The sequence below is a fragment of the Acipenser ruthenus genome, chromosome 46 (assembly GCF_902713425.1).
Source record: "Acipenser ruthenus chromosome 46, fAciRut3.2 maternal haplotype, whole genome shotgun sequence".
NCBI lineage: Eukaryota > Metazoa > Chordata > Actinopteri > Acipenseriformes > Acipenseridae > Acipenser > Acipenser ruthenus.
In genome coordinates, this window is record NC_081234.1 from 8,232,433 (window position 1) to 8,252,816 (window position 20,384).

General features: G+C 40.1%; 1 protein-coding gene across 1 annotated transcript; it reads right to left on the reverse strand.

The window, feature by feature from the left end:
- Positions 1-17,599: 17,599 nt before the first annotated feature.
- LOC117968945 (transcriptional and immune response regulator-like) lies at positions 17,600-18,778 on the reverse strand. The gene has a single exon (XM_034916827.2). It carries the CDS (start codon positions 18,679-18,681, stop codon positions 18,379-18,381), a length of 303 nt encoding a protein of 100 aa, XP_034772718.1. The 5' UTR covers positions 18,682-18,778; the 3' UTR covers positions 17,600-18,378.
- Between the last annotated feature and the right edge of the window lie 1,606 nt (positions 18,779-20,384).

The following is a 20,384-nucleotide window of genomic DNA, read 5'->3' on the forward strand; positions in this document are numbered from 1 at the left end:
AAAGAGCCCGGGTCTAATCGGGGGAGCAGCTGTGTGCCTTCGGACTGAGGTGGAGATCTGATAATATGATCCAATATAATCAGAGATAGCAGCAGCTCTCATATCTGTAAGAAATCATGCACATATTCCTGCTTTGAAAAAAAAAAAAAAAAAACATTCTCAAAAGTGCTGACCCATATTGACAGTTTACGGCGTCCGTTTCAAATTTGATTCTGAGAATATATTAGCTCTGATTGTATAATGAAATTCAGCGCGGTATGCTAAATCAACACGATTGCCCGTCACAAAACTCAATTTGCCGCGGTTCACAGTTGCCAAGTCCGCTTATAATAAAAAGGTCGCTTTTTCTTTTTTTTTTGAGAGTAGCGGGTTGTGTGAATGACTGGTGTCAGTGTCTACGCACGTCATTAAAATGTTATAATCATCATATCCCCACCTGTTCAACTAAGAAAAGCGAACTACTGAAATGAGTTGGGCTTGTTTTGGGTTTGTGCCGCTTTTTTTTCTCGTGAGATTTGGCAACATGCCGCGGTTGCTTTTGCGATTCATGTAAATGACTGACGGCTCGAGCAAGCGAGTCCCTCTTAACAAAAACAAATCCGTTTCCACCAGGAAACAGCTGCCTTTTTCACATTTGCTTTCCCATTAATTTAAATATTAAAAGAAGCGAATTCATTACAAGTGTAGTTGTAGGCATTTGGAATTAATTGGAGTAATCTATCTGTATAGGTCACAGCACTCAACGCTTTGTATGGGCTGGAGTGTTTAATTAGCTAAATTCATGAGCAAACAAATAGAAATTTGACCCGCTGGGAATCGTTAGTTAATAAATAGCTGTTTTAATAGAGACTGCTGTCTGATTATGAACATATGATTAATTATTTTGATGAACAAACTTCCTTTTTTTTACCAACATTTATTTCCTCCTTGACATAACTGCCCTTTAAGTATATTTTTTCCTATGCTGAAATGGACATCATTGATACACTTTTGCAATCTCCAAATACGGTCTGTTTTTAAGATTCGCTGAAGGAAAGGAAATTATACTTTTTTCCTTAGCTCTTACACATCCACAGAAATGGAGAAATAGCGATACACTGCAATCTGTGTGGGGGGGGGGGTATACTGTAGAGGCGACTGTCTGTGTGTCAATGTGAATTTTCTTTACTTGTGCAGTAAGGTCCACCTTTAACCCTTTAAGACACAGGGGACATATGTGTCCCACAAGTAAAATGATGCAAACTTTCTTATTTTTGCAATGAGGGGCACGAAACCGGGTTTCAAATGTACTGACAGCTTGGATCTGCTCATCCAAACTGTCAGTTTCCTCCTCGTGAAACTCAAGTCACTCTCGAATATAGTTTTAAGAAGAAAAAAAAAGTTTGAACAACCGCTCAATTCCTCGTGTACCTTAAAGGAGTGCTTGCCCAATCCAGTTCTTGCCTTCCGTTACAATATCACAGGTAATAGGACCTTTCCAATCTGAGCATCTTGTAATATCACTAATAAACTATATAGGTTTAGGAGGTGGCTCTTTTAAAAGGGCACCCTGGTAAATTTGCAGTGTTTTCAGTATTCCAATGCTTCCCCATGGTTGCCATTGTTTACCCTGGTTCGTCATGTTTTCAAATATGATTCACCGTACCGCTGTGTGCTTTACAATGCTTACCTAGGCTTTGCCGTGCTTCGACTGTGCTTTATTACACTTTGCTCTGCTTTTTAGGCTAACAGCTAATGTGGAGACTGAGAATATTTGTCACGTACCACACTGTAGCTTCAGACAGTTTATAGTGATGCTTGATATGAATACATTACTTGTTATCAGTATAAGTAAAAAATAAATAAAAAAAAAACTACAGGAAGAAGCAGATCACATGACCTACATTCAGTACAGAAAATGAAAAAATAACAACCTCTATAGAAAATAATCAAGAATTCTTAGAAGAATCCAAGAACAAAGTGGAGAGAGAGAAACGGCGCGCCCAGAAATTGTCCCATAGACAGATATTAACAGCGCTGCTTCTGAGAAAATATACTACGATAGTTCTGCAAACCACAAATATGAACAGACTTTAACTGCAAGCACTCGACGATAATTCTGAAAATAGTGACGTGAAATCTAAATGAAATCTAATATTCATGATGTACACGGTGAGTTTTTAAACATATACACTGGCAGTGTGACTCTGTTAACTTTATTAGAATAAAGTGTGATGGGCTACTGTTTTCTTTCTTTTCTGGAGAAAATGCTTTTAATTGGGGTAAAACCTGTTTAGACTGCATTTGTGTTGTCAGTCGGAATACAATAATAAGATTCTGCTGTTGCTGGGGGTTGAGAGAGAGAGAGAGAGAGAGAGAGAGAGAGAGAGAGAGAGAGAGAGAGAGAGAGAGAGAGAGAGAGAGAGAGAGAGAGAGAGAGAGAGAGACCCCAATTGTCTTCACTTTTAGTGCTAACCTTTATTGATAGGACAATAAGTAACAAGATGATATTATATAATATGTTAATAAACCACACCACCAAATATAACTGCAGTAGTTTTCAACTGCTATATGCTTACCAAATGTTTGGAACAAAAAAAGTTTCGCTATAAAAATCGCTTCAGCCTTGCCACAGTTTGCTGGGTCGGCACCTCAACCCTGCAATAGGATTTTATTCAGAATATATGTCAATGCAGCACTCCGTCCACTAGAGGGAGCCAGTGACGAGCATTTGAAGTGAACTGGAACGCTTTGCAGGAGGAAGGCTGCATTATTAATAAGCGACAATGACTGCCACAGTGTTACAAAATCTTGAAGTCCCATGTTTTGAATTAAGCCTGCTTTTGGTTATTTCCCCCAGTAACTGTAGCTGACCTAAACATGTGCGGCGTGTGCAGTATGCAATTAACACCGCAGCAGGTGAGTAAACAGTCATTTTAGTTTCGGTTCATTGAAGAAATTATTTCTCTTGGACTTGGGGCCCAACGCCTTCCTCATCCAAACAGACCAGTGGGAAAGGTTTAAGCTGGTCTAAAAGCTGCGCTGTGTTCCGTTAGCACACAGCACAGGGAGGCTTTATGAATGAAAAGGTTGAATAATAAAAACAGTCTGTTCATGTACCAGCTGCAGACTCCGAATCAGGTGAGAAAAAGGGGTGTGTGTGTCAGACTTTTTGACCGCTTTCTATGTGCATCAACTACACAAATATTTTCGCTTGAAAATGTTAAAAAAAAAAGCTCCCAAGTCCACCTTTAATTACCGTACTGTGGTGTGTCAGCTAAACACACACTTAGCTAAATATCTTCAAGGGCATTGGAGCAGCTGAACTGGAATGGCATAGTTACAGTGTACTTAATGTGTCAATCTTTTTTGCAAGATATATGTAAGTACACAATTGTATCAGAAAAGGGTTGGGGTGAGAGTTCGAGGGGTTCTGTCAGTATCATGCAGAAAGATGTCACACATTTAGTACATTGTAACTATGCATGCTAACATTGTAATTATGTGTAAGTTCACACGTATTTACTAAGTAACTACTATGTAAATACACAGTAATTAGAGACACTTCATGTAAAGGGTTAGTCGGTAGTGTTTTCTGTCAGGGTTTTGTGTCTATGCATTTGCATTACAATAAATGTACAGCAGGGGGTGCCATTGGCACATGAAGAATTGACTTTGTAAGGAGAAGCAAGTTAACCACTGTCCTTAGAAAGACTTCTGAACTCTGGCAAAAAAGCAGTATTTGGTAACAGTGATTTCAGCAAGTCAAAGTGCTGATTCATGCTAGCACCACTGAATCAGCCCATGAAACACGAGGCAACTTTGTGCCGCTAAATTTTCAGACCACAGGTTGTCAGTGACATTTTCCAAGCAGCTTTCATCAAATTGATAAAACCCGGAGAATATTAAATAGAGCTGTGATTCATATTTGCCGTGTCTGGTTAGGTTCGGTTTCAAAAAGTTGTTTGTGTGAAATAAGCCAGATCAAACTTTTTTTCTTCATTAATATTTGTATTATTTTATCAAAATCAAAACCCCTATTAATAACCGTTCTTTAATTTTATATTTATATACAACAAAGATGCGATATGTCCTTAACTGCAGTCTCAGAAGTATCCTGGTATCAGTGTATTTAACTCCCTTACACAACACTTTTCTTCTGAAGTTCCCCTAGAAAATACTGATGTTGCTTTACAAGACTCTTTACGCTGTTGGGTAACCACGGAAAAATGAGCAGGAGATGCATTTGCTGTTGAAGAAGCCTCATGCCTTCCAGGAGACGAAATACCAGTCTAGTTCCTTCTCAAATCACTTGAACCAAGCTTTCATTCTGAAGTGATTCTGAAATGTAACACTTGGGGAAATAAGTTGCTTTCATAACAAGTCACAGTACTGTTGTAGGACAAAACAAAACTAACTACGCTTACACTGCAATGATACTAAATATGCATCTCTTGGGTTTTGTGAAACAACACTCCATTATTTCAATACCAAACTGTTGGGTTGGGTGGGTTCCAAGGTGTGGGTGTCCTGGTCCTCAGAGGAGCTTAAAGGCTAATGAGACGTCTCTGTTATGTCAGACTAGCTTTTTCTACCGTTCAGCTTGGCGTGTTCTTACACAAGATTCAGATTTGTTTGTTTAACCTCCGAGACTTATTTCACAAGCGCATCAGCACTGCGCTGTCTCTAGATGACACATCTTCTTTTTAATGGTTTGTGGAGTCATTGCCAGGGACAGCGGGGTTTGATTATTTGTAAACGAGGAAGTCTGTGGAAGTCGTTTTGCCTTTAATGGAACTGCGAGTAGAAATGATCCTGTCTGTTGTCACATTCCGCCCCCCCCCTCCTCCCCCCCCCCCCCCCCCCCCCCCCGTGTGTATTGAATCCAGTGTAGGCCCACCCATTCGTTTCTCCTTTGCTTCCATTTTTAAATGAGAGTGGCAGTTTTAAACAGTAAATTAATCACATCTCCTAATGCAACCCCACGTAACCAAAGCTGTTTGAAACTGTTGGTTTGAAATTACAAGGGCAGATGCAGAGCTTCTCAGAATTCAGCTTTTTAAGTTAGGTTCAAACATTGTACTTTTTTTTTTACATAAAAAGACTACTCCGTGAATGATCGTGCAGTGCAGTGTTTATTTCTGAATAACCAACTAGCCTACAGTAAGTATACCACGAGAATACTCTATTTAAACATGCTAGAAATACCCCTATGGTGAACCTAAAGTAAACTTACACCATGCTTGAAGAACTTCCAAGAGACAAGCTAGTGATAGCCACTTCATAGCTATTGATACCTTGGAGGTCACTGATCCGCTCCTAAGAAAACTATAGCATTCGTTCCTCCTTCCAGAGGAATCAGGAGGCCCAGGGTAAGCCAGGGTACCGTGCCCCACACCACAGCACCCAATACAATTGGATAAAGCTGCCAAACAGTATATAATATGGAGAACTGCTCTTCCCATTGCGATATGACTGGGTGGTGAGGGATTAGCACAAACTAACTCAACTGCAAATCATTCTGTGAAGTGTGTGCAACATGTACAGCTGGATCAACCAAAAGGTTATGATGAAATGTTAAGCATCAAAAACATCAAACAAAGAACAGACAAGGAGTCGGGTACAGATTCTGCTCATTAGCCCAAAAACACGGATCTGTGCAAGGTCCCAACTGGTTTGGATTAGTTACAATCTGACCTGCTTTTGAACACTAATGTGTAATTTTCTTCCACAACGTTGCCCAATTCAGGCCCCTGGATTTGGGCAACACAAAGCTGCTCTCCCTCTCCTCAGAACGTTCCCTAATCGTGAGGGCTTCTGACCTGCCAAACTGAAAAGCTACAGTGCACTCGCTTAGCATCTCAGCAGGATTTGACACTGCAGCGTCCCTCTTTGATGTTGAAACAAGGTGATTGTAGTCGGTTAGCCACTTTGCACTGCTGCTGTGGAAAACCATTCCTAACCGAACTGATGGATGCCCCTCCTCAAGTGATCCGCTCCGAAATGCAGCATTTTGTTGATTGGTATCCTTGTTTGAAACCCCATTCACTGTCTGTCTGTCTGTCCGGCTGTCTGTCTGTCTGTCACACCCTACGTGGTGAACACGATAATACCTCCTACAGGCTTTTCTGATTGCATTCATGCTGATAAACTGTTGATTTATATACATTTGTAATTTGTAGATTAATGTAATCTCAGATTATGAGGACCCTCCTCATGTGTGCGTACAGGGTCAATGGTAACCTGAGAATGGAAATGCCTCCTAAAACAAAGGCTGGCCGTACAGCAATAAGCAGTTATTTCAATAATATTTATTCATGTTTTTGCTGGGCCCTATTGTTCTCTATACCGTACATAATTTAAGGACTGTTTATTATTTATTTCTTAGCAGACGCCCTTATCCTGGGCGATTTACAATTGTTACAAGATATCACATTATTTTTACATACAATTACATTCTTTTTTTATACATTCTTTTTTACATACAATTACCCATTTTTACAGCTGGGTTTTTACTGGAGCAATCTAGGTAAAGTACCTTGCTCAAGGGTACAGCAGCAGTGTCCCCCGACCTGGGATTGAACCCACAACCCTCCGGTCAAGAGCCCAGAGCCCTAACCACTACTCCACACTGCTGCCCTGTAAGGAATTCCTGTTTTAAGGAATGTGTTTTTTAAAGAGTGTATTTAAGGATTCTCTGGTTAAACAAGTTTTTTGAAAAAGCATAATAAGCTTCTAAGCCCTCTGTAAAACGGTTGAAAGGGGATTGTGTGAACTGTAAGACTGGTTTTATTAATCAAAACGGGCTTTGAAACAACAGTACTTCACAAAACATTTCTTAAAACAGTCCTTATAGGGCTGAATATGGGGACATATCTCACTGCTCTGCAGCAAATGCTGCTGCTCACACTGCAGATAACAGAAAAATAAACAGCTCGCACTGTCGAACTTGGCATCTCTTTGACTATATATGGCTGTGAACCTCAATTCCCTTATCTCTTGTTTGTGTGTAACAGCAGCTGCTGTGACCGTTCTTCAGGGAAGTCTTCAGTCCCCTATTGGAATATTGTACTTCCAATGAAACTGTGAAAACTTCCCTTCTGCAAGCCAGCTGTTTACGGGATAAAATAAATTACAGAGGAATTACTGAGGGAACTGTAATACTTGTATTGTGTCAAGGCTTATTAGCTAAATGAAATAATAGGAAATGACTATGAAGTATATTCCGAAGCAGACCCTAATATCGATGTGATACAGCCGTCAGATATTTCTTTGTAAGAGATAGTTTGACTCAGGCAGGAGCGAAATTACAGGTGCAGGCCTGTATGCGTTTATAAGTGTTCCCTTCAGAGGAGCCGGCCGGGTTCATGATGTGTATAAACAATGATTTCTCCTTCAATATTTTTTTTATTTCCTTGGCACAGGGTTTGTAGCTTTTGGTTACAGCATTAGAATACAGAGCTCAAAGACACTTGCTCAAAGTACCCGGTGGCAACGATCTCTCCCCCTAGTTCCAAGACACAACCTAACTCCCCGCAGTTCAGCAGCTACATCACAGTGCGTAAGGTCTTCCAGTTAAAGCTATGGTAGCATTAGCGGCGCCGTACAAAACAGAGTGCCAACGAATCGTTTGTTTTTTTTCTTTCTAACAACTAATAACATGAATAAAATAATCTAAATAGTGCAAATACTATAACCTGGCCAAAACAATAGAAAATACATTCCAATACACAGGCATTATTCCAGAGGGAGCATTAATCATTAATGCACAGAGCCATTACTTCTAGGCAGTTCAAACTAAAAAAAAACAAAAAAACCTGCCTATACATTCAAACCGGGGGGGTCGGCTCGGCAGAATCCGGTACACCTAAAAAGTGCTTCCAATTTTAGTTGTGCCAAAGCAAACTGAAGTGTTGCAGAATCAACCATTTGCATCCTTATGATATGTTTATAGAGATCACTGCCAGTTCTGTAGATAGCAGTTTGATTAATCTAATAAGAGGCTCTCTATTTTCAGACATCTGCCCTGTTTTTAGATGAAATGAATCAATAGGGTCATGTTTAAAGTACTGCTACAAAGCAAGAGTGTCCTTTTCTTGAGAACCTTCCGGTGACCGGAGTTGTGACCTACAGTATCTAACTAAAGCAAACGGCTCGCCACACAGCTGACCCAAATTCATAAATATCATCGCTACAGATTTAGAAAGCAGGCGGTGTTTTGTTTGCACAGTGCTACCTGTCTAGGGGACGTCTGCAAATTACAAGAGTGACTAGCAGCACTGAAGCATGTTCCTGCTTTGATCTTTTTTTTATTACCTCTTTAAAATTGAATCTAGTAGGAGCTTTCTCAGAAGCAGACGCAGGGATTGAGAAATAACATTTTCTGCTGGAATAGTTAAACCTGGTAAATAATGATCTAAACAGAAGGAGTAAACACGAGAGAGATATTAAAACAAATCTGGACAGTACAAAGTACAGTATGCTGACTGAAGTAGGCAAACGTGGCAAGCATGAAGTGTCCGCTCAGACCTGTGCTAAGACCACCAGAGCTCCCATCCTCTTACTAAAACAGCATGTTTACAAGAGAGTAACTGTAACTGACCGAGAGACCATCTCTCCCTTTTACCCTAGAGTTCATTGTGTCCAGCTGACTGGACAGTGAATCCCAGTAGGGGTATAGATGGACTATGTTTGATTAGAACAGTTTTAGAATTATTTAGAGTACATGCTAACCCAAGCCAACCGTATACAGAATTTGACAGAATCTATAATGTTACTATTCTGGAATACAAACGTTACTATCCAATCTGTTCCTCACCCGCTAAATCAAAAGTTATTTTTACCAATTGTAAATCAATTCAGTGGTTAAACTACCTTGTAAATGAATTACTTTCAAATTAAAATTTCTGTGGATATGTCTTGTATGAGTTATTAGATGGTGTGCAGGCATCTCGTATTATTATACAATGCGTCATCACATGCATACCTGTATAATGGTTCTGTCAGCTCAAACTGTGCCAAATTATTTCTGTTATAGCAACAGACGCACTACAGTACTCATGCACTACAGTACTATTAAACCAGAGTGTGTTTTATTTTTTTAAATTTAGAGTGCCCAATTATTTTACCCTCTGATTTTCTCCCCAGTTTAAAATTTCCAGTTCCCCCCCCCCCCCCTCACCGCAGCAATTCCCCACACAACTCAGGAGAACTGAAGGTTCAGCAGGCATCCTCCGATCCCACGATCAAGCCAGCTTCCTCTTCTACACCCAGGAACTCGATGTCAGCAAGCTACCGCCCTCTGGAGGGCAAAGGCCAGCGCTGCAGATGTCCGCTCTGAGTTCACTGGGAGCCTGTTCCGGCAGGGTCTGCTGTAGCGTGATGAGTAGAAACAATCCCTGACGGTTTTGCCTCCCTAACCCGCGGGAACGCCAGAGCCAATACGACGCTCCCTCCGGAATCTCCAACAAAGACCGGCGACTTCGCCCAGCCAGGACACAAACAGTGTTTTTAGTTTTTACTTTAGAAGTAGCCGTAAGTTCTATACATGGGATGACATCTGTACACAGGATAGGATGTATGAGAATTCTGACAAATCCTTAACGCGGAGGAGATTAAATTCCTCTCATTATGTTTTTGTATTTATAAACATATAAAAGAGCCTGTTACGAGAAAGAAAAGGCAAACCCCAGGACTGTATCAGTTGGAACTGCTCCCAGCTCAGAATGAATCTGTTTGCACTTCCCCTGGATAACGTCTGATGCTGGCCTCAGCTCCCCAGTACTCTGCAAAATGCGTAAACTGTCTTCCACCATTGTTTGACCTGGGGGCTTGAGTGAGACAACAAACCCCTCCTAACGTCAGCAATTACGCAAACTGGAATCTGCCTCCAGATTCTAATCTGTGAGCTTGGAGGGTGGTGTCTGTGAAGCACACACTGTGGAAAAGCAAGCATGGTTTAACTGGGGGTGCTGTGCATTGGACTGCCATCACCATGGCTTAAAAAGATTGTTGTAACCCAAGCCAGGTTTCTCATGTTGGGGAGGTACAGCTATGGCCAAAAGGTTTGGATCACCTAGAATTTTATGATTGAGACATATATATATATATATATAATTATTATTATTTATTTCTTAACAGACGCCCTTATCCAGGGCGACTTACAATTGTTACAAGATATCACATTAATTTTTACATACAATCACCCATTTATACAGTTGGGTTTTTACTGGAGCAATCTAGGTAAAGTTCCTTGCTCAAGGGTACAGCAGCAGCGTCCCCCACCTGGGATTGAACCCACGACCCTCCAGTCCATAGTCCAGAGTCCCAACCACTGCTCCACACTGCTGAAATATATATAATGATTTCCATTACATGAGAGTAGATGTTAAAACTTCATGCTGATTTGAACTGGGCTCTCGCCAAGATAAGCAACAACTAAGACATAGCTTTACAGTAAACTAATGTGATCCATCTGCATCTTCATCCATTTGCGTTTCTTTCCATCTGATGATGTAGATATCCTTCTGCCTGGTGTTGATGGCTGAAGTGTAATGCTGGCTCCAGGGATCAGCTTATTTTTGCCTCCCTGGCGCATCAGCACACACAACGGCTGCGATGCTGGCTCCGGGGATCAACCACAGTGCGGCCTCCCCAGCGCATCAGCATGACAACCGTCTGGACTGAGCTAAGTAGGGTACATCTCTGGGGTCTTCAAGTGAGCACCTTCCACCCTCAGTATGTATGTATGTGTGTATATACAGACGTGCTCAAAAAACGAAGAATGCACAATTTTCTCTGAAATAACTTGAAACTGACAAAAGTAATTGGCATCCACCATTGGTTATTCCATATTTAATAGAAATCAGACTTTGCTTTTGATTTTTATTCAACATAATATTGTAAATAATAAAACAAATGAAAATGGCATGGACAAAAATGATGGGACCGCTAACCTAATATTTTGTTGCACAACCTTTAGAGGCAATCACTGCAATAAAACGTTTTCTGTAGCTCTCAATGAGACTTCTGCACCTGTTAACAGGTAGTTTGGCCCACTCTTCCTGAGCAAACTGCTCCAGCTGTCTCAGGTTTGATGGGTGCCTTCTCCAGACTGCAAGTTTCAGCTCTTTCCATAGATGTTCGATAGGATTCAGATCAGGACTCATAGAAGGCCACTTCAGAATAGTCCAATGTTTTGTTCTTATCCATTCTTGGGTGCTTTTAGCTGTGTGTTTTGGGTCATTATCCTGTTGGAGGACCCATGACCTGCGACTGAGACAGAGCTTTCTGACACTGGGCAGTACGTTTCACTCCAGAATGCCTTGATAGTCTTGAGATTTCATTGTGCCCTGCACAGATTCAAGGCACCCTGTGCCAGGCGCAGCAAAACAGCCCCAAAACATAACCGAACCTCCTTGACTTGCCAAAAAGCTCCAGTTTTGACTCATCTGTCCAAAGGACATTCTCCCAGAAGGATTGTGGCTTGTCAATATGCATTTTAGCAAATTCCAGTCTAGCTTTTTTATGTTTTTCTTTCAAAAGTGGAGTCCTCCTGGGTGTTCTTCCATGGGGCCCACTTTCGCTCAAAAAGCGACAGATGGTGCGATCAGAAACTGTCGTACCTTCACCTTGGAGTTCAGCTTGAATCTCTTTGGCAGTTATCCTTGGTTCTTTTTCTACCATTCGCATTATCCTTCTGTTCAATCTGGGGTCGATTTTCCTCTTGCGGCCGCGCCCAGGGAGGTTGGCTACAGTTCCATGGACCTTAAACTTCTTAATAATATTTGCAACTGTTGTCACAGGAACATCAAGCTGCTTAGAGGTGGTCTTGTAGCCTTTACCTTTAGCATGCTTGTCTATTATTTTCTTTCTGATCTCCTCAGACAACTCTCTCCTTTGCTTTCTCTGGTCCATGTTCAGTGTGGTGCACACAATGATACCAAACAGCACAGTGACTACTTTTCTCCATTTAAATAGGCTGAATGACTGATTACAAGGAGACATGTGTGATACTAATTAAAGAAACTAATTAGTTTGAAATATCACTATAATATATATATATAATCTCACACTGCTGTGCAAACATCTTAGACATGTTGCATTTTTCTACTCTGATGCATTATGAGCATCAAAGCCTTCACTTGTGTTTTCTACTATTATAACAACCTTGACTTGCATAAAAACAGAAAAACGTTGCGTGAAATAGCTTACATCACTCGATTTTCAAGGTGTGGTATCCGAAGCATAATCAACAAGTACAGAAAAACAGCATCTGTAATTGACAAACCCAGGACTGGAAGACCCAAACATCTGTCTAACAAGGATGTGCAATACTTGAAGATAATATCCTTAAGGAATAGAAAGAAGACGGGCATTGAATTGACAAAAGAACAGGCAGAAGGCACAAGTGTCATTGTCCATCCATCAACAGTCCAAAGCACCTTTGACCATTGTTCCATAGTCCAGTTTCTGTGTTTTTGTGCATATTTTAGCCTTTTAGTCTTTCTTAACAGAGGGATTCTTCCTGCAACACATCCTTTAAGTCCTGATTTCAAGAGTGACCTTCGTACTGTTGATTTGATGGACAACGACACCTGTGTTATGTGGGGAGAAATACATCTGGTTTTGTGTCCCTCGGATTTACAGCTCCACTGTAATCTGTCACATTTTACATTGCGTAGCACCAATAAGTATTCATCTGAAATGCAATTTGCCTTAAAGTGAAGTTCACTTACAATATGCTACACAGAGTTATGGTTTTACTCACTAAACCTTTGAGCAGAACCAGCGTGTTTCTGTTTATCAGACTCCAAAATCAAGACCTGTATTTCAAACCGCTGAGCTATTCTGCTTTAAGTCCTCTTCCTGTCCTGAAGACACATGCTGACACAATGTGCGTGACAATCCATTTGATTAAAAGAAGTGAATTAAACTAAGCTAAAATCAAATATATCTTCGTAACACTTGGAACACCCACATCATTACAGCAGTACACTACATTAGAAACCTTGTAAATCGATTGTGTATACAGATCTAATGTTACTAAACAAAACCCCAGCCACTGCCCTTGGGCTGCTTCTGATGCTGTTGTGTACAGTAATACCACAGCTGCAGGGACATGACCAGTGCAATTTGCCTGCAAGTCACTTTCTATTGGCATTCCAACTATTATCCTCTAGAACAACACGGTGCAGATTCAATAGACGTCACAAAGGATCCATAGAGACAACAGCAGGTTGGCAGCCGGTCGCCATTGATAATAATAACAGGCTATAGCAATAACATGTAGCTATAGCATTTATAAGAAAATGTCTTTATAACTGCGGTTAAGAGTTCACCTCATATCACATGCACAGCACCCCTCATCTGGAACCAAACAGCAGCTGTATTCCAAAGTAGATGAAACGTGTCGGTTCGAGCAGCTATTCAGAGACTGCAGCTGTGCAATGTGAAAATTGAGGCTTGCTCTATGTGTTATAATAGCAGGTATAAAGCATTGGATCCCTACATAAGGTAATCTGATCCAGGGCTTGGACCATCTGAATGCACAAGAAGATAACTGAATTAAATTAAACAAGTTGGTCACAGGGTCCAGCGTCGATGCACGGTTTGTGAACCGGTAGCCTGTTTATTTTTTCTATGGAGCTTTCCAGCTTCAACATTGCAAACACAAGCAAGCAAACAGCTCTGACGTTGACAGGCAAGCACAGAACCCACCTATTCTATTTGCAATTGCAAACAGAAGGTCATAAAGTTAGAAGTGGCCAGAAGAAGCCCAAATGTGACTTGCACAGTATGTGGCTTAATGCGGTTTTATACTTTAAGTATTAAACCAGGTGGATTGTTCTAGTTAATGTGAACTCGTTTATTATATGATTTGTGGGGGTTCTATTTATAGCTCCAGTTCCACAGATCCAAGCACTTCTAGAACAATAAGATACCCCCACCCAACCCCTCAAGCCTGGCTCTCCAGAGACAAGCCGTCTGTGTAAATGTCAAACACACCCTGCACTGGAGCCAGACCACAGGAACAGAGAGCGTTACAGGAAGAGACTCCGTAAAACACAATGCAGACCAGCGTGGGGGGATTTCTGACAGCTGTTAATAGAGGTTAGGCTATGAGGCTCAGTGATATAGCAGTGGAAGAAAGATCTCTCCGATCACTGAGACCCATTCTGTATTCTCTTTTTATACTGTACCAGGGCAGTGTTATTCATGCTTTTTTTTATGGCTTGCGTGTCAAAATGCATGCATGAAAAAAAGCAGTCGAAATGAGATCCAAAGTGCAAGATCTAGGTTTCAATAACCGTTCTTGATAAAGAACCTAACCTCCTAAATCTTCCTAACAACTCCTGCTTTTGCTTACACATTGAATTCTAGGAGATAGCCGTTAGTTCCATGAAACAGAAAGGTGAACTTGGCAGTCTTTTTCTTTTCTTTTTTTCTCCCTACATAGTACCTTCATGGGACACAATATAATGGAGGGTCTCTATGGGAACAGGATTGTGGGGGCCTGGGTTTGCTGTAGGCTTGCCCCAAGGTGGCCCAGAGATAACACAGCCTTGCCGTTAGTAATCACAAATAAGGATTACATTAAAACATGTGTTTTAAATTGCATTGAAGTTAATTGGAAAGGTACCATCCACAGAAATATATTCCTATTTATTATATAGATATATATATATATAGTTGACCCTGATATTGATGCGATATAGCCACCTGATGCAGACGTATATATATATATATATATATACAAGGCACTGTGTGTATATATATAGTATAGTATAGTATAGTACTGTAGTGTGCAAATGTATTAGAACACCTCAAGATTTGTCATTTACTGTATATCCTTTATATACATACCTGCATGAAAACCTCTGGGTGTAAGAATTTCAATTTTCAGGTCAGTAATCAGTCATGTAGAAACAATAGGCACTCTAATTAGGCATCTTTAATTAGGCATCTAAACAACTTGTAAAAAGTCTCCTGCATTTTATCTTTTCTGCCTCTGTGTTCCTTTTCTCTTACTATTTGAAATGAATTGCATGTGCGTCCTATTAAAAGTCATCAATTAAATTAGACCATCAGTAATGTGCCTATGTTGACAGTATTCCAGTTCCAGTGGTTTGAATTCATATGCACAACAAATCAAAACAACAGAAGCTATGGGCTGTTCTAATAAATGTGCACACTGCTGTATATATGTTCACTCCTTCCCTGATCACTGTGTAGTTGACTGGTTTTCAGTGAGTGCAGGACTCAGGTAAGATCCTATTACTGCAACGCAGGAAGTGGACGAAGAAAAATGGACTGCACCAAAAAGTCTGGAAAACAAAATGGGGCAGCCAAAATGTAAGGGACTAGGGCGTTGTCATCCTTCTAAAAGTTTACTGTGGTAAACCATGGTAAAAGCCTAGCAAAGTGCAGTAAAAGTGACTGGGAGCCACAGGCCACCATAAACTTTGGGATTTGGAAAAGCAAGCAAAAATAAAAAAAAAATAAAGACAGTAAGCATTAAGTTTAGTTAAAGCAGGATTCAAAATTACTGTGCAAATATACTCCAACTTATAAAGGTTTACTCTTACTTCTTTTAATTAATGAGTTAAACTCCTGAGCAATACATCCAGGGACTAGAAAGTAAAGCTTGAGGTCAGAATCCTTTGCCACGGCTGGTTGTCTCTGAATCCACTGTATGAATGTTTGTTGGCTCCGGCGAGCCAGATGCTGACGTTTACTTCCTATTCCACGCCCTGGTCAGTCAGAACTAGATTCTGCTGGAATTTAAGGAAGAGGTGTTCAGGAAATTACACACACCCACCCCACAGCTCTGTGTTGTCTTGTTGCTATAACAAAAGAGAAAACGGAGGGAAACAGCGCAGTTGCTGTGACAAGCAATGCAGTGGGTAACCTCATACTGACTGACTCATTAAGTACATAGGTATTATACAGCTGGGAAATTTGACAGTATTAAAAAGGAGTTTCACAAGTTAGCAGTTTAAAGAAAGTTAAAAAAAAACCTAACAATTCAGCATGAATTTAAAAAAAAAGTATTTACTGTCTTTGTCTAAGATCAACTTTAAATAATAACAAAATCAATTTGTAAAGCACACTAGACCAGATCAAGGGTTACCTACATGGGCAAACTGTCACCTCGCTCCAAGTTATTTCAATCCTAATATCACCTGAAAATATACCTCGGTCGTCTTGAAACGATATGATTCAATCTAGTCGATCGATAAAAACCTTACAATACCAGAGCTATTGTCCTCAACACAGCAGAACTACGCTATAAAGAAAGCGTTTTCTGAAACATTTACTTGACTTTTACACTAAGTCTTACCTCAGAACGTATGACTGCGTGTATGAAGTTCAGGATGATGTATCAAGTAGGGTAAGGTCAGAATGGTAATGTGAAGTGGGATTTCACTGATAAGGTTAGAAACCCATTGTCAGGCTTGCATGTAACCACGTTTCTCTATGTGTAGTTAGTTTGAGATAGAGCCACTATCTTACCCAAGCAAGTCACTGTGAAGTTGCCTATTGCAAATCTGGTAGATGCAGTAGGTTCAAACCAGGGGAGGTGCATAGCACAGATAGCTATTGCCCCTAGATTTCAGTTACACTTTGCTACCGACTGAGAAATTCTTGTATAGGTGCCCAGTCCTGGTGTTAATAACCTTTGCAGCAAATGCCTTATCTTGCAGGCACAAACCGGTTTGCTCCAACAGCCATAATCCTGAGCAGTGCTTAATAAAACAATCCCTCAATTCAAATATTGAAATATGATTATGATAAGCGCATTCTTTATCCTAAAGGAAACTATTAAAAAATCTGCCTGGAAACACTGGAGCATTAAAGTCCTTTCCAAATATAAAATAATGCTTTGTGTGTGTGTTTTTTTTTTAATCGTTATCAACTAATTTTCTGTTTTGAAATGCAGCTGCTGAACTTGAACACAAAACCAAAAGTAAAACCAAAAGTAAAGGCACATTTCTTGTACTTCTCGCATATGGACCAGCAGGGCTTATCCTATCTTTAAAAAATAAAACACAACTTTGGGGCACTGCTGGCAGACTGATCATTTAAACCGTTACCTGTATTTGAAGGTGGGACAGTAATCTATTCAGGGAATGCATATATTAGTCAGGAGGTCAGGCACAGGTGGGTAAAGAAAAGCAAACCATTCTCCAGCAGCAAAGCTCTCCAGGAAATCCCATTGTGCTTTTCAGTGCATTGCTATGAAGCCACATGCTAATAGATACACCGACCTTTCTATAAAACACCCAGATTGTCATTGCAATGACCATTTCCTATGGTGATGGTGGGTTAGTTGTATGTAAATTCAGCAGGCTTTATGTGATGTAAAATGTTACCAGGTGAATCCGCCCAGAAACCTTTGGATAAGACGTTGCAGGCATCAATTCATTTTTTTTAAAGAGATTGAAAGACTAGTTAACAGAACCTGAGTGCAGCAGAGTTTGTTATCTCCTGGCTTGCAATGAAAACTCTTTCTTTACTGTTTCATTCAAAACAGCATCCCATTCATTATAAAATATGTAGTGTGTGTTCTGGTCCCACATATCTAAGATAACAATTTTAAGAAAGACAGAAAAAAACCTTTCATTTCAATAGAATATAAATAATTTATTGTGTTGATTACATGACATCCTCAGTAGGTCAGTCAAAACATTTTGTGTCATGTATATTTCTCATCACAAAAAAAAAAATGCGTGGCAAAACAGGTAACCACTATTACTAATACAAATAACATAAACGTGGTTATTGTAGTTATCACATTTATTGCCACAAGAGACCGGGTACAGAAGGTAACAATTCAGTCACACCCAATGCAACACTTTCCTCAGTTTAGTTTTTAAGTGTCCAATGTTGTCCAAAGTCTCGCAAACGTGTTGCATCATCTGCTGAACTTACAGCACCTGTAAGGCGCGATGTTGACGCATTTTAACAAATGCATAAAAAGTCAAATCAATTAACCACCGTGGATTAATTACAGCAGTCCAATACAGAGTCTCGTTTTCTAGTTTTGCTTGGAAACAAAGGACCCGTATTAAAACATGCGTAGTTCAGAACTTTTCCTTTTGTTTTTGTTTCAGTCACGCATTTCACACTGTCTCTGGTGTTCTCAAGTCCTGTGCGTGTTTGTATTTTGTCTTCATAATTTTGCATGCTCCTTTATCGTGCACAAAAGGGATGTCGTTATCTTGTATTCGCTTTCATCATTTAATCGCCATTCTCTGTGCATCATAGTGCGTGTCGCTTGACTGAGCAGCGTTTCGTGGCTCTGCGCCGTGTCTTGCTTCAGTCGTTGTCATCAGTTGTTCTACAGTAGTCGTAATAGCTAGCCAAGTCCTTAACCGGCTTTTTTTTATTTGTAGCTCAAAGCAGTTTCACCGAAGCACGGATAAAGTTTGCAATCCGGAGCAGCTTGTCTTTTTTCCTCTGTTTCAGTGCCATCAAGCCTCTCGTCATCTCCTCGGGCTCTTGGTCCAGGGAGAAGATGATTTTGGTTCTCTCCTGTGCTTTGCTGTCCCCGGTTTTCTGAAACAGCTTCAGAACCGAATCTTCGTTGACGTTTTCGAAGATGTTAGCTACAGCTTTCTTGCGGTGGGCCGTGTCGAATTTATTGGTGCCGTGAGCCGAGGGGCTGACCATGAGCGAGTCTGTGCTTCCATAAGACATCGTGTGTGTTTTCTTCAGATTCTTTACAGTCTTGCTCTGGTGTTGAACGAGTAAGACGGGCAAAAGCTGTAATGCAATCGTCTCTGTCAGTGGCTGCTATTTATGGGAACTAGGGTCTGGCACGATTCAGCTCACAGCGGTGACATCACAGCGCCTGCCTCGGGAACGCCTTTTATACAAAACACGTGTTTTATTTCATATGTATCCTATTGTTAAGCTATTCTGCTTTATGTACAGATCTTTGCGGCAATAATTGTAAAAAAAATACTGCAATAATTAACTAAATAATGATGGAAGATGGATGCAATACAGTATAGAACTAGAGGAAATAGCACATCTATCTTTTACAACAACAAAAAAGCTTGAGGTCAAAATCTTTATATATTTGCTCAAATTCTAGTTGTTGTTTTTTTTTTTAATCGTTATACATGCGTTCCTTTATTATTATATATATAACATTATAGAAATGTAGGGTTTTTTGTTGTTTGTCATCTTCATATCTTGTCCTTTGGCTATTTCTAGATTTTCATTTTTATTTATGTATGTATTTATTTAGCATATTTTCATAAAGCTAGTTTTATCAAAAATGTGTTTTTTCTGTACTGTTCTTACTATCATTAGTTTCACCTATAAAGTCTTGCATAGCTCATAGCTAACCGTTCAGGTTTGATACCAATCTGGCTGAGTGAAATAGGAAGCCAGGGGGACACATGAAACAATAGCATTCTCTGTGCTTCCTGCACGAAAGGGATTCTGATCTTACCTTCAGGGACAGATAAAGAGGGTTTTAGAGATAGCATCATTCTGCTAACAATTTCTGTCTGTATCAGAAAGGACCGAGCATGCTTGCATCTCTCATTGTTTTCCACAGAGAGTAAAGACCCAGCTCATGTGATCCACTGCACTTGTAGATCTCTTGATCCACCCCTCCTGCTCTGCACTGGATTTGCCTGATCTATACATGACACAAAATGTTGTGACTGCTATCATGTCTTTGCAGATATAACTTGCTCTAAACTTGTTGCATCTTATTTCATATTGTATTTTAATAGTATAATTTATTATTATTATTATTATTATTACATTTCTTAGCAGACACCCTTATCCAGGGCGACTTACAATTATTACAGGATATCACATTATTTTTACATACAATTACCCATTTATACAGCTGGGTTTTTACTGGAGCAATCTAGGTAAAGTACCTTGCTCAAGGGTACAGCAGCAGCGTCCCCCACCTGGGATTGAACCCACGACCCTCCGGTCAGGAGTCCAGAGCCCTAACCACTACTCGACACTGCTGTAAATTATACTGAATTTAAATATAGATTTTTGCATTGTAAACCTGTACTGCCCTGTAACAACTGTAAGTAACCTTGGATAAAAGCATCTGTCAAATAAATAAATGCATAATAATAATAATAATAATAATAATAATAATACCTTAGCTAACCCCACTGCGCACCCCCCTTGTTGCTAATGAAGTGACTTTAGAAACACTAAACGAGTTTTGACAAAGACTTCTAGTCGAAATGCTTGTCGCTGAATTTAATACGTTTATTTTAGTATTCCTAAATATAATCTTATTGAGTGTTTAATAGAGTGACCTTAACCCTGTAAGGTACAAGGGACATATGTTTCCCACGAATAAAAATGATGCTAACTTTCTTATGTTTGCAATGAGGTGCACCAAACAATGTTTC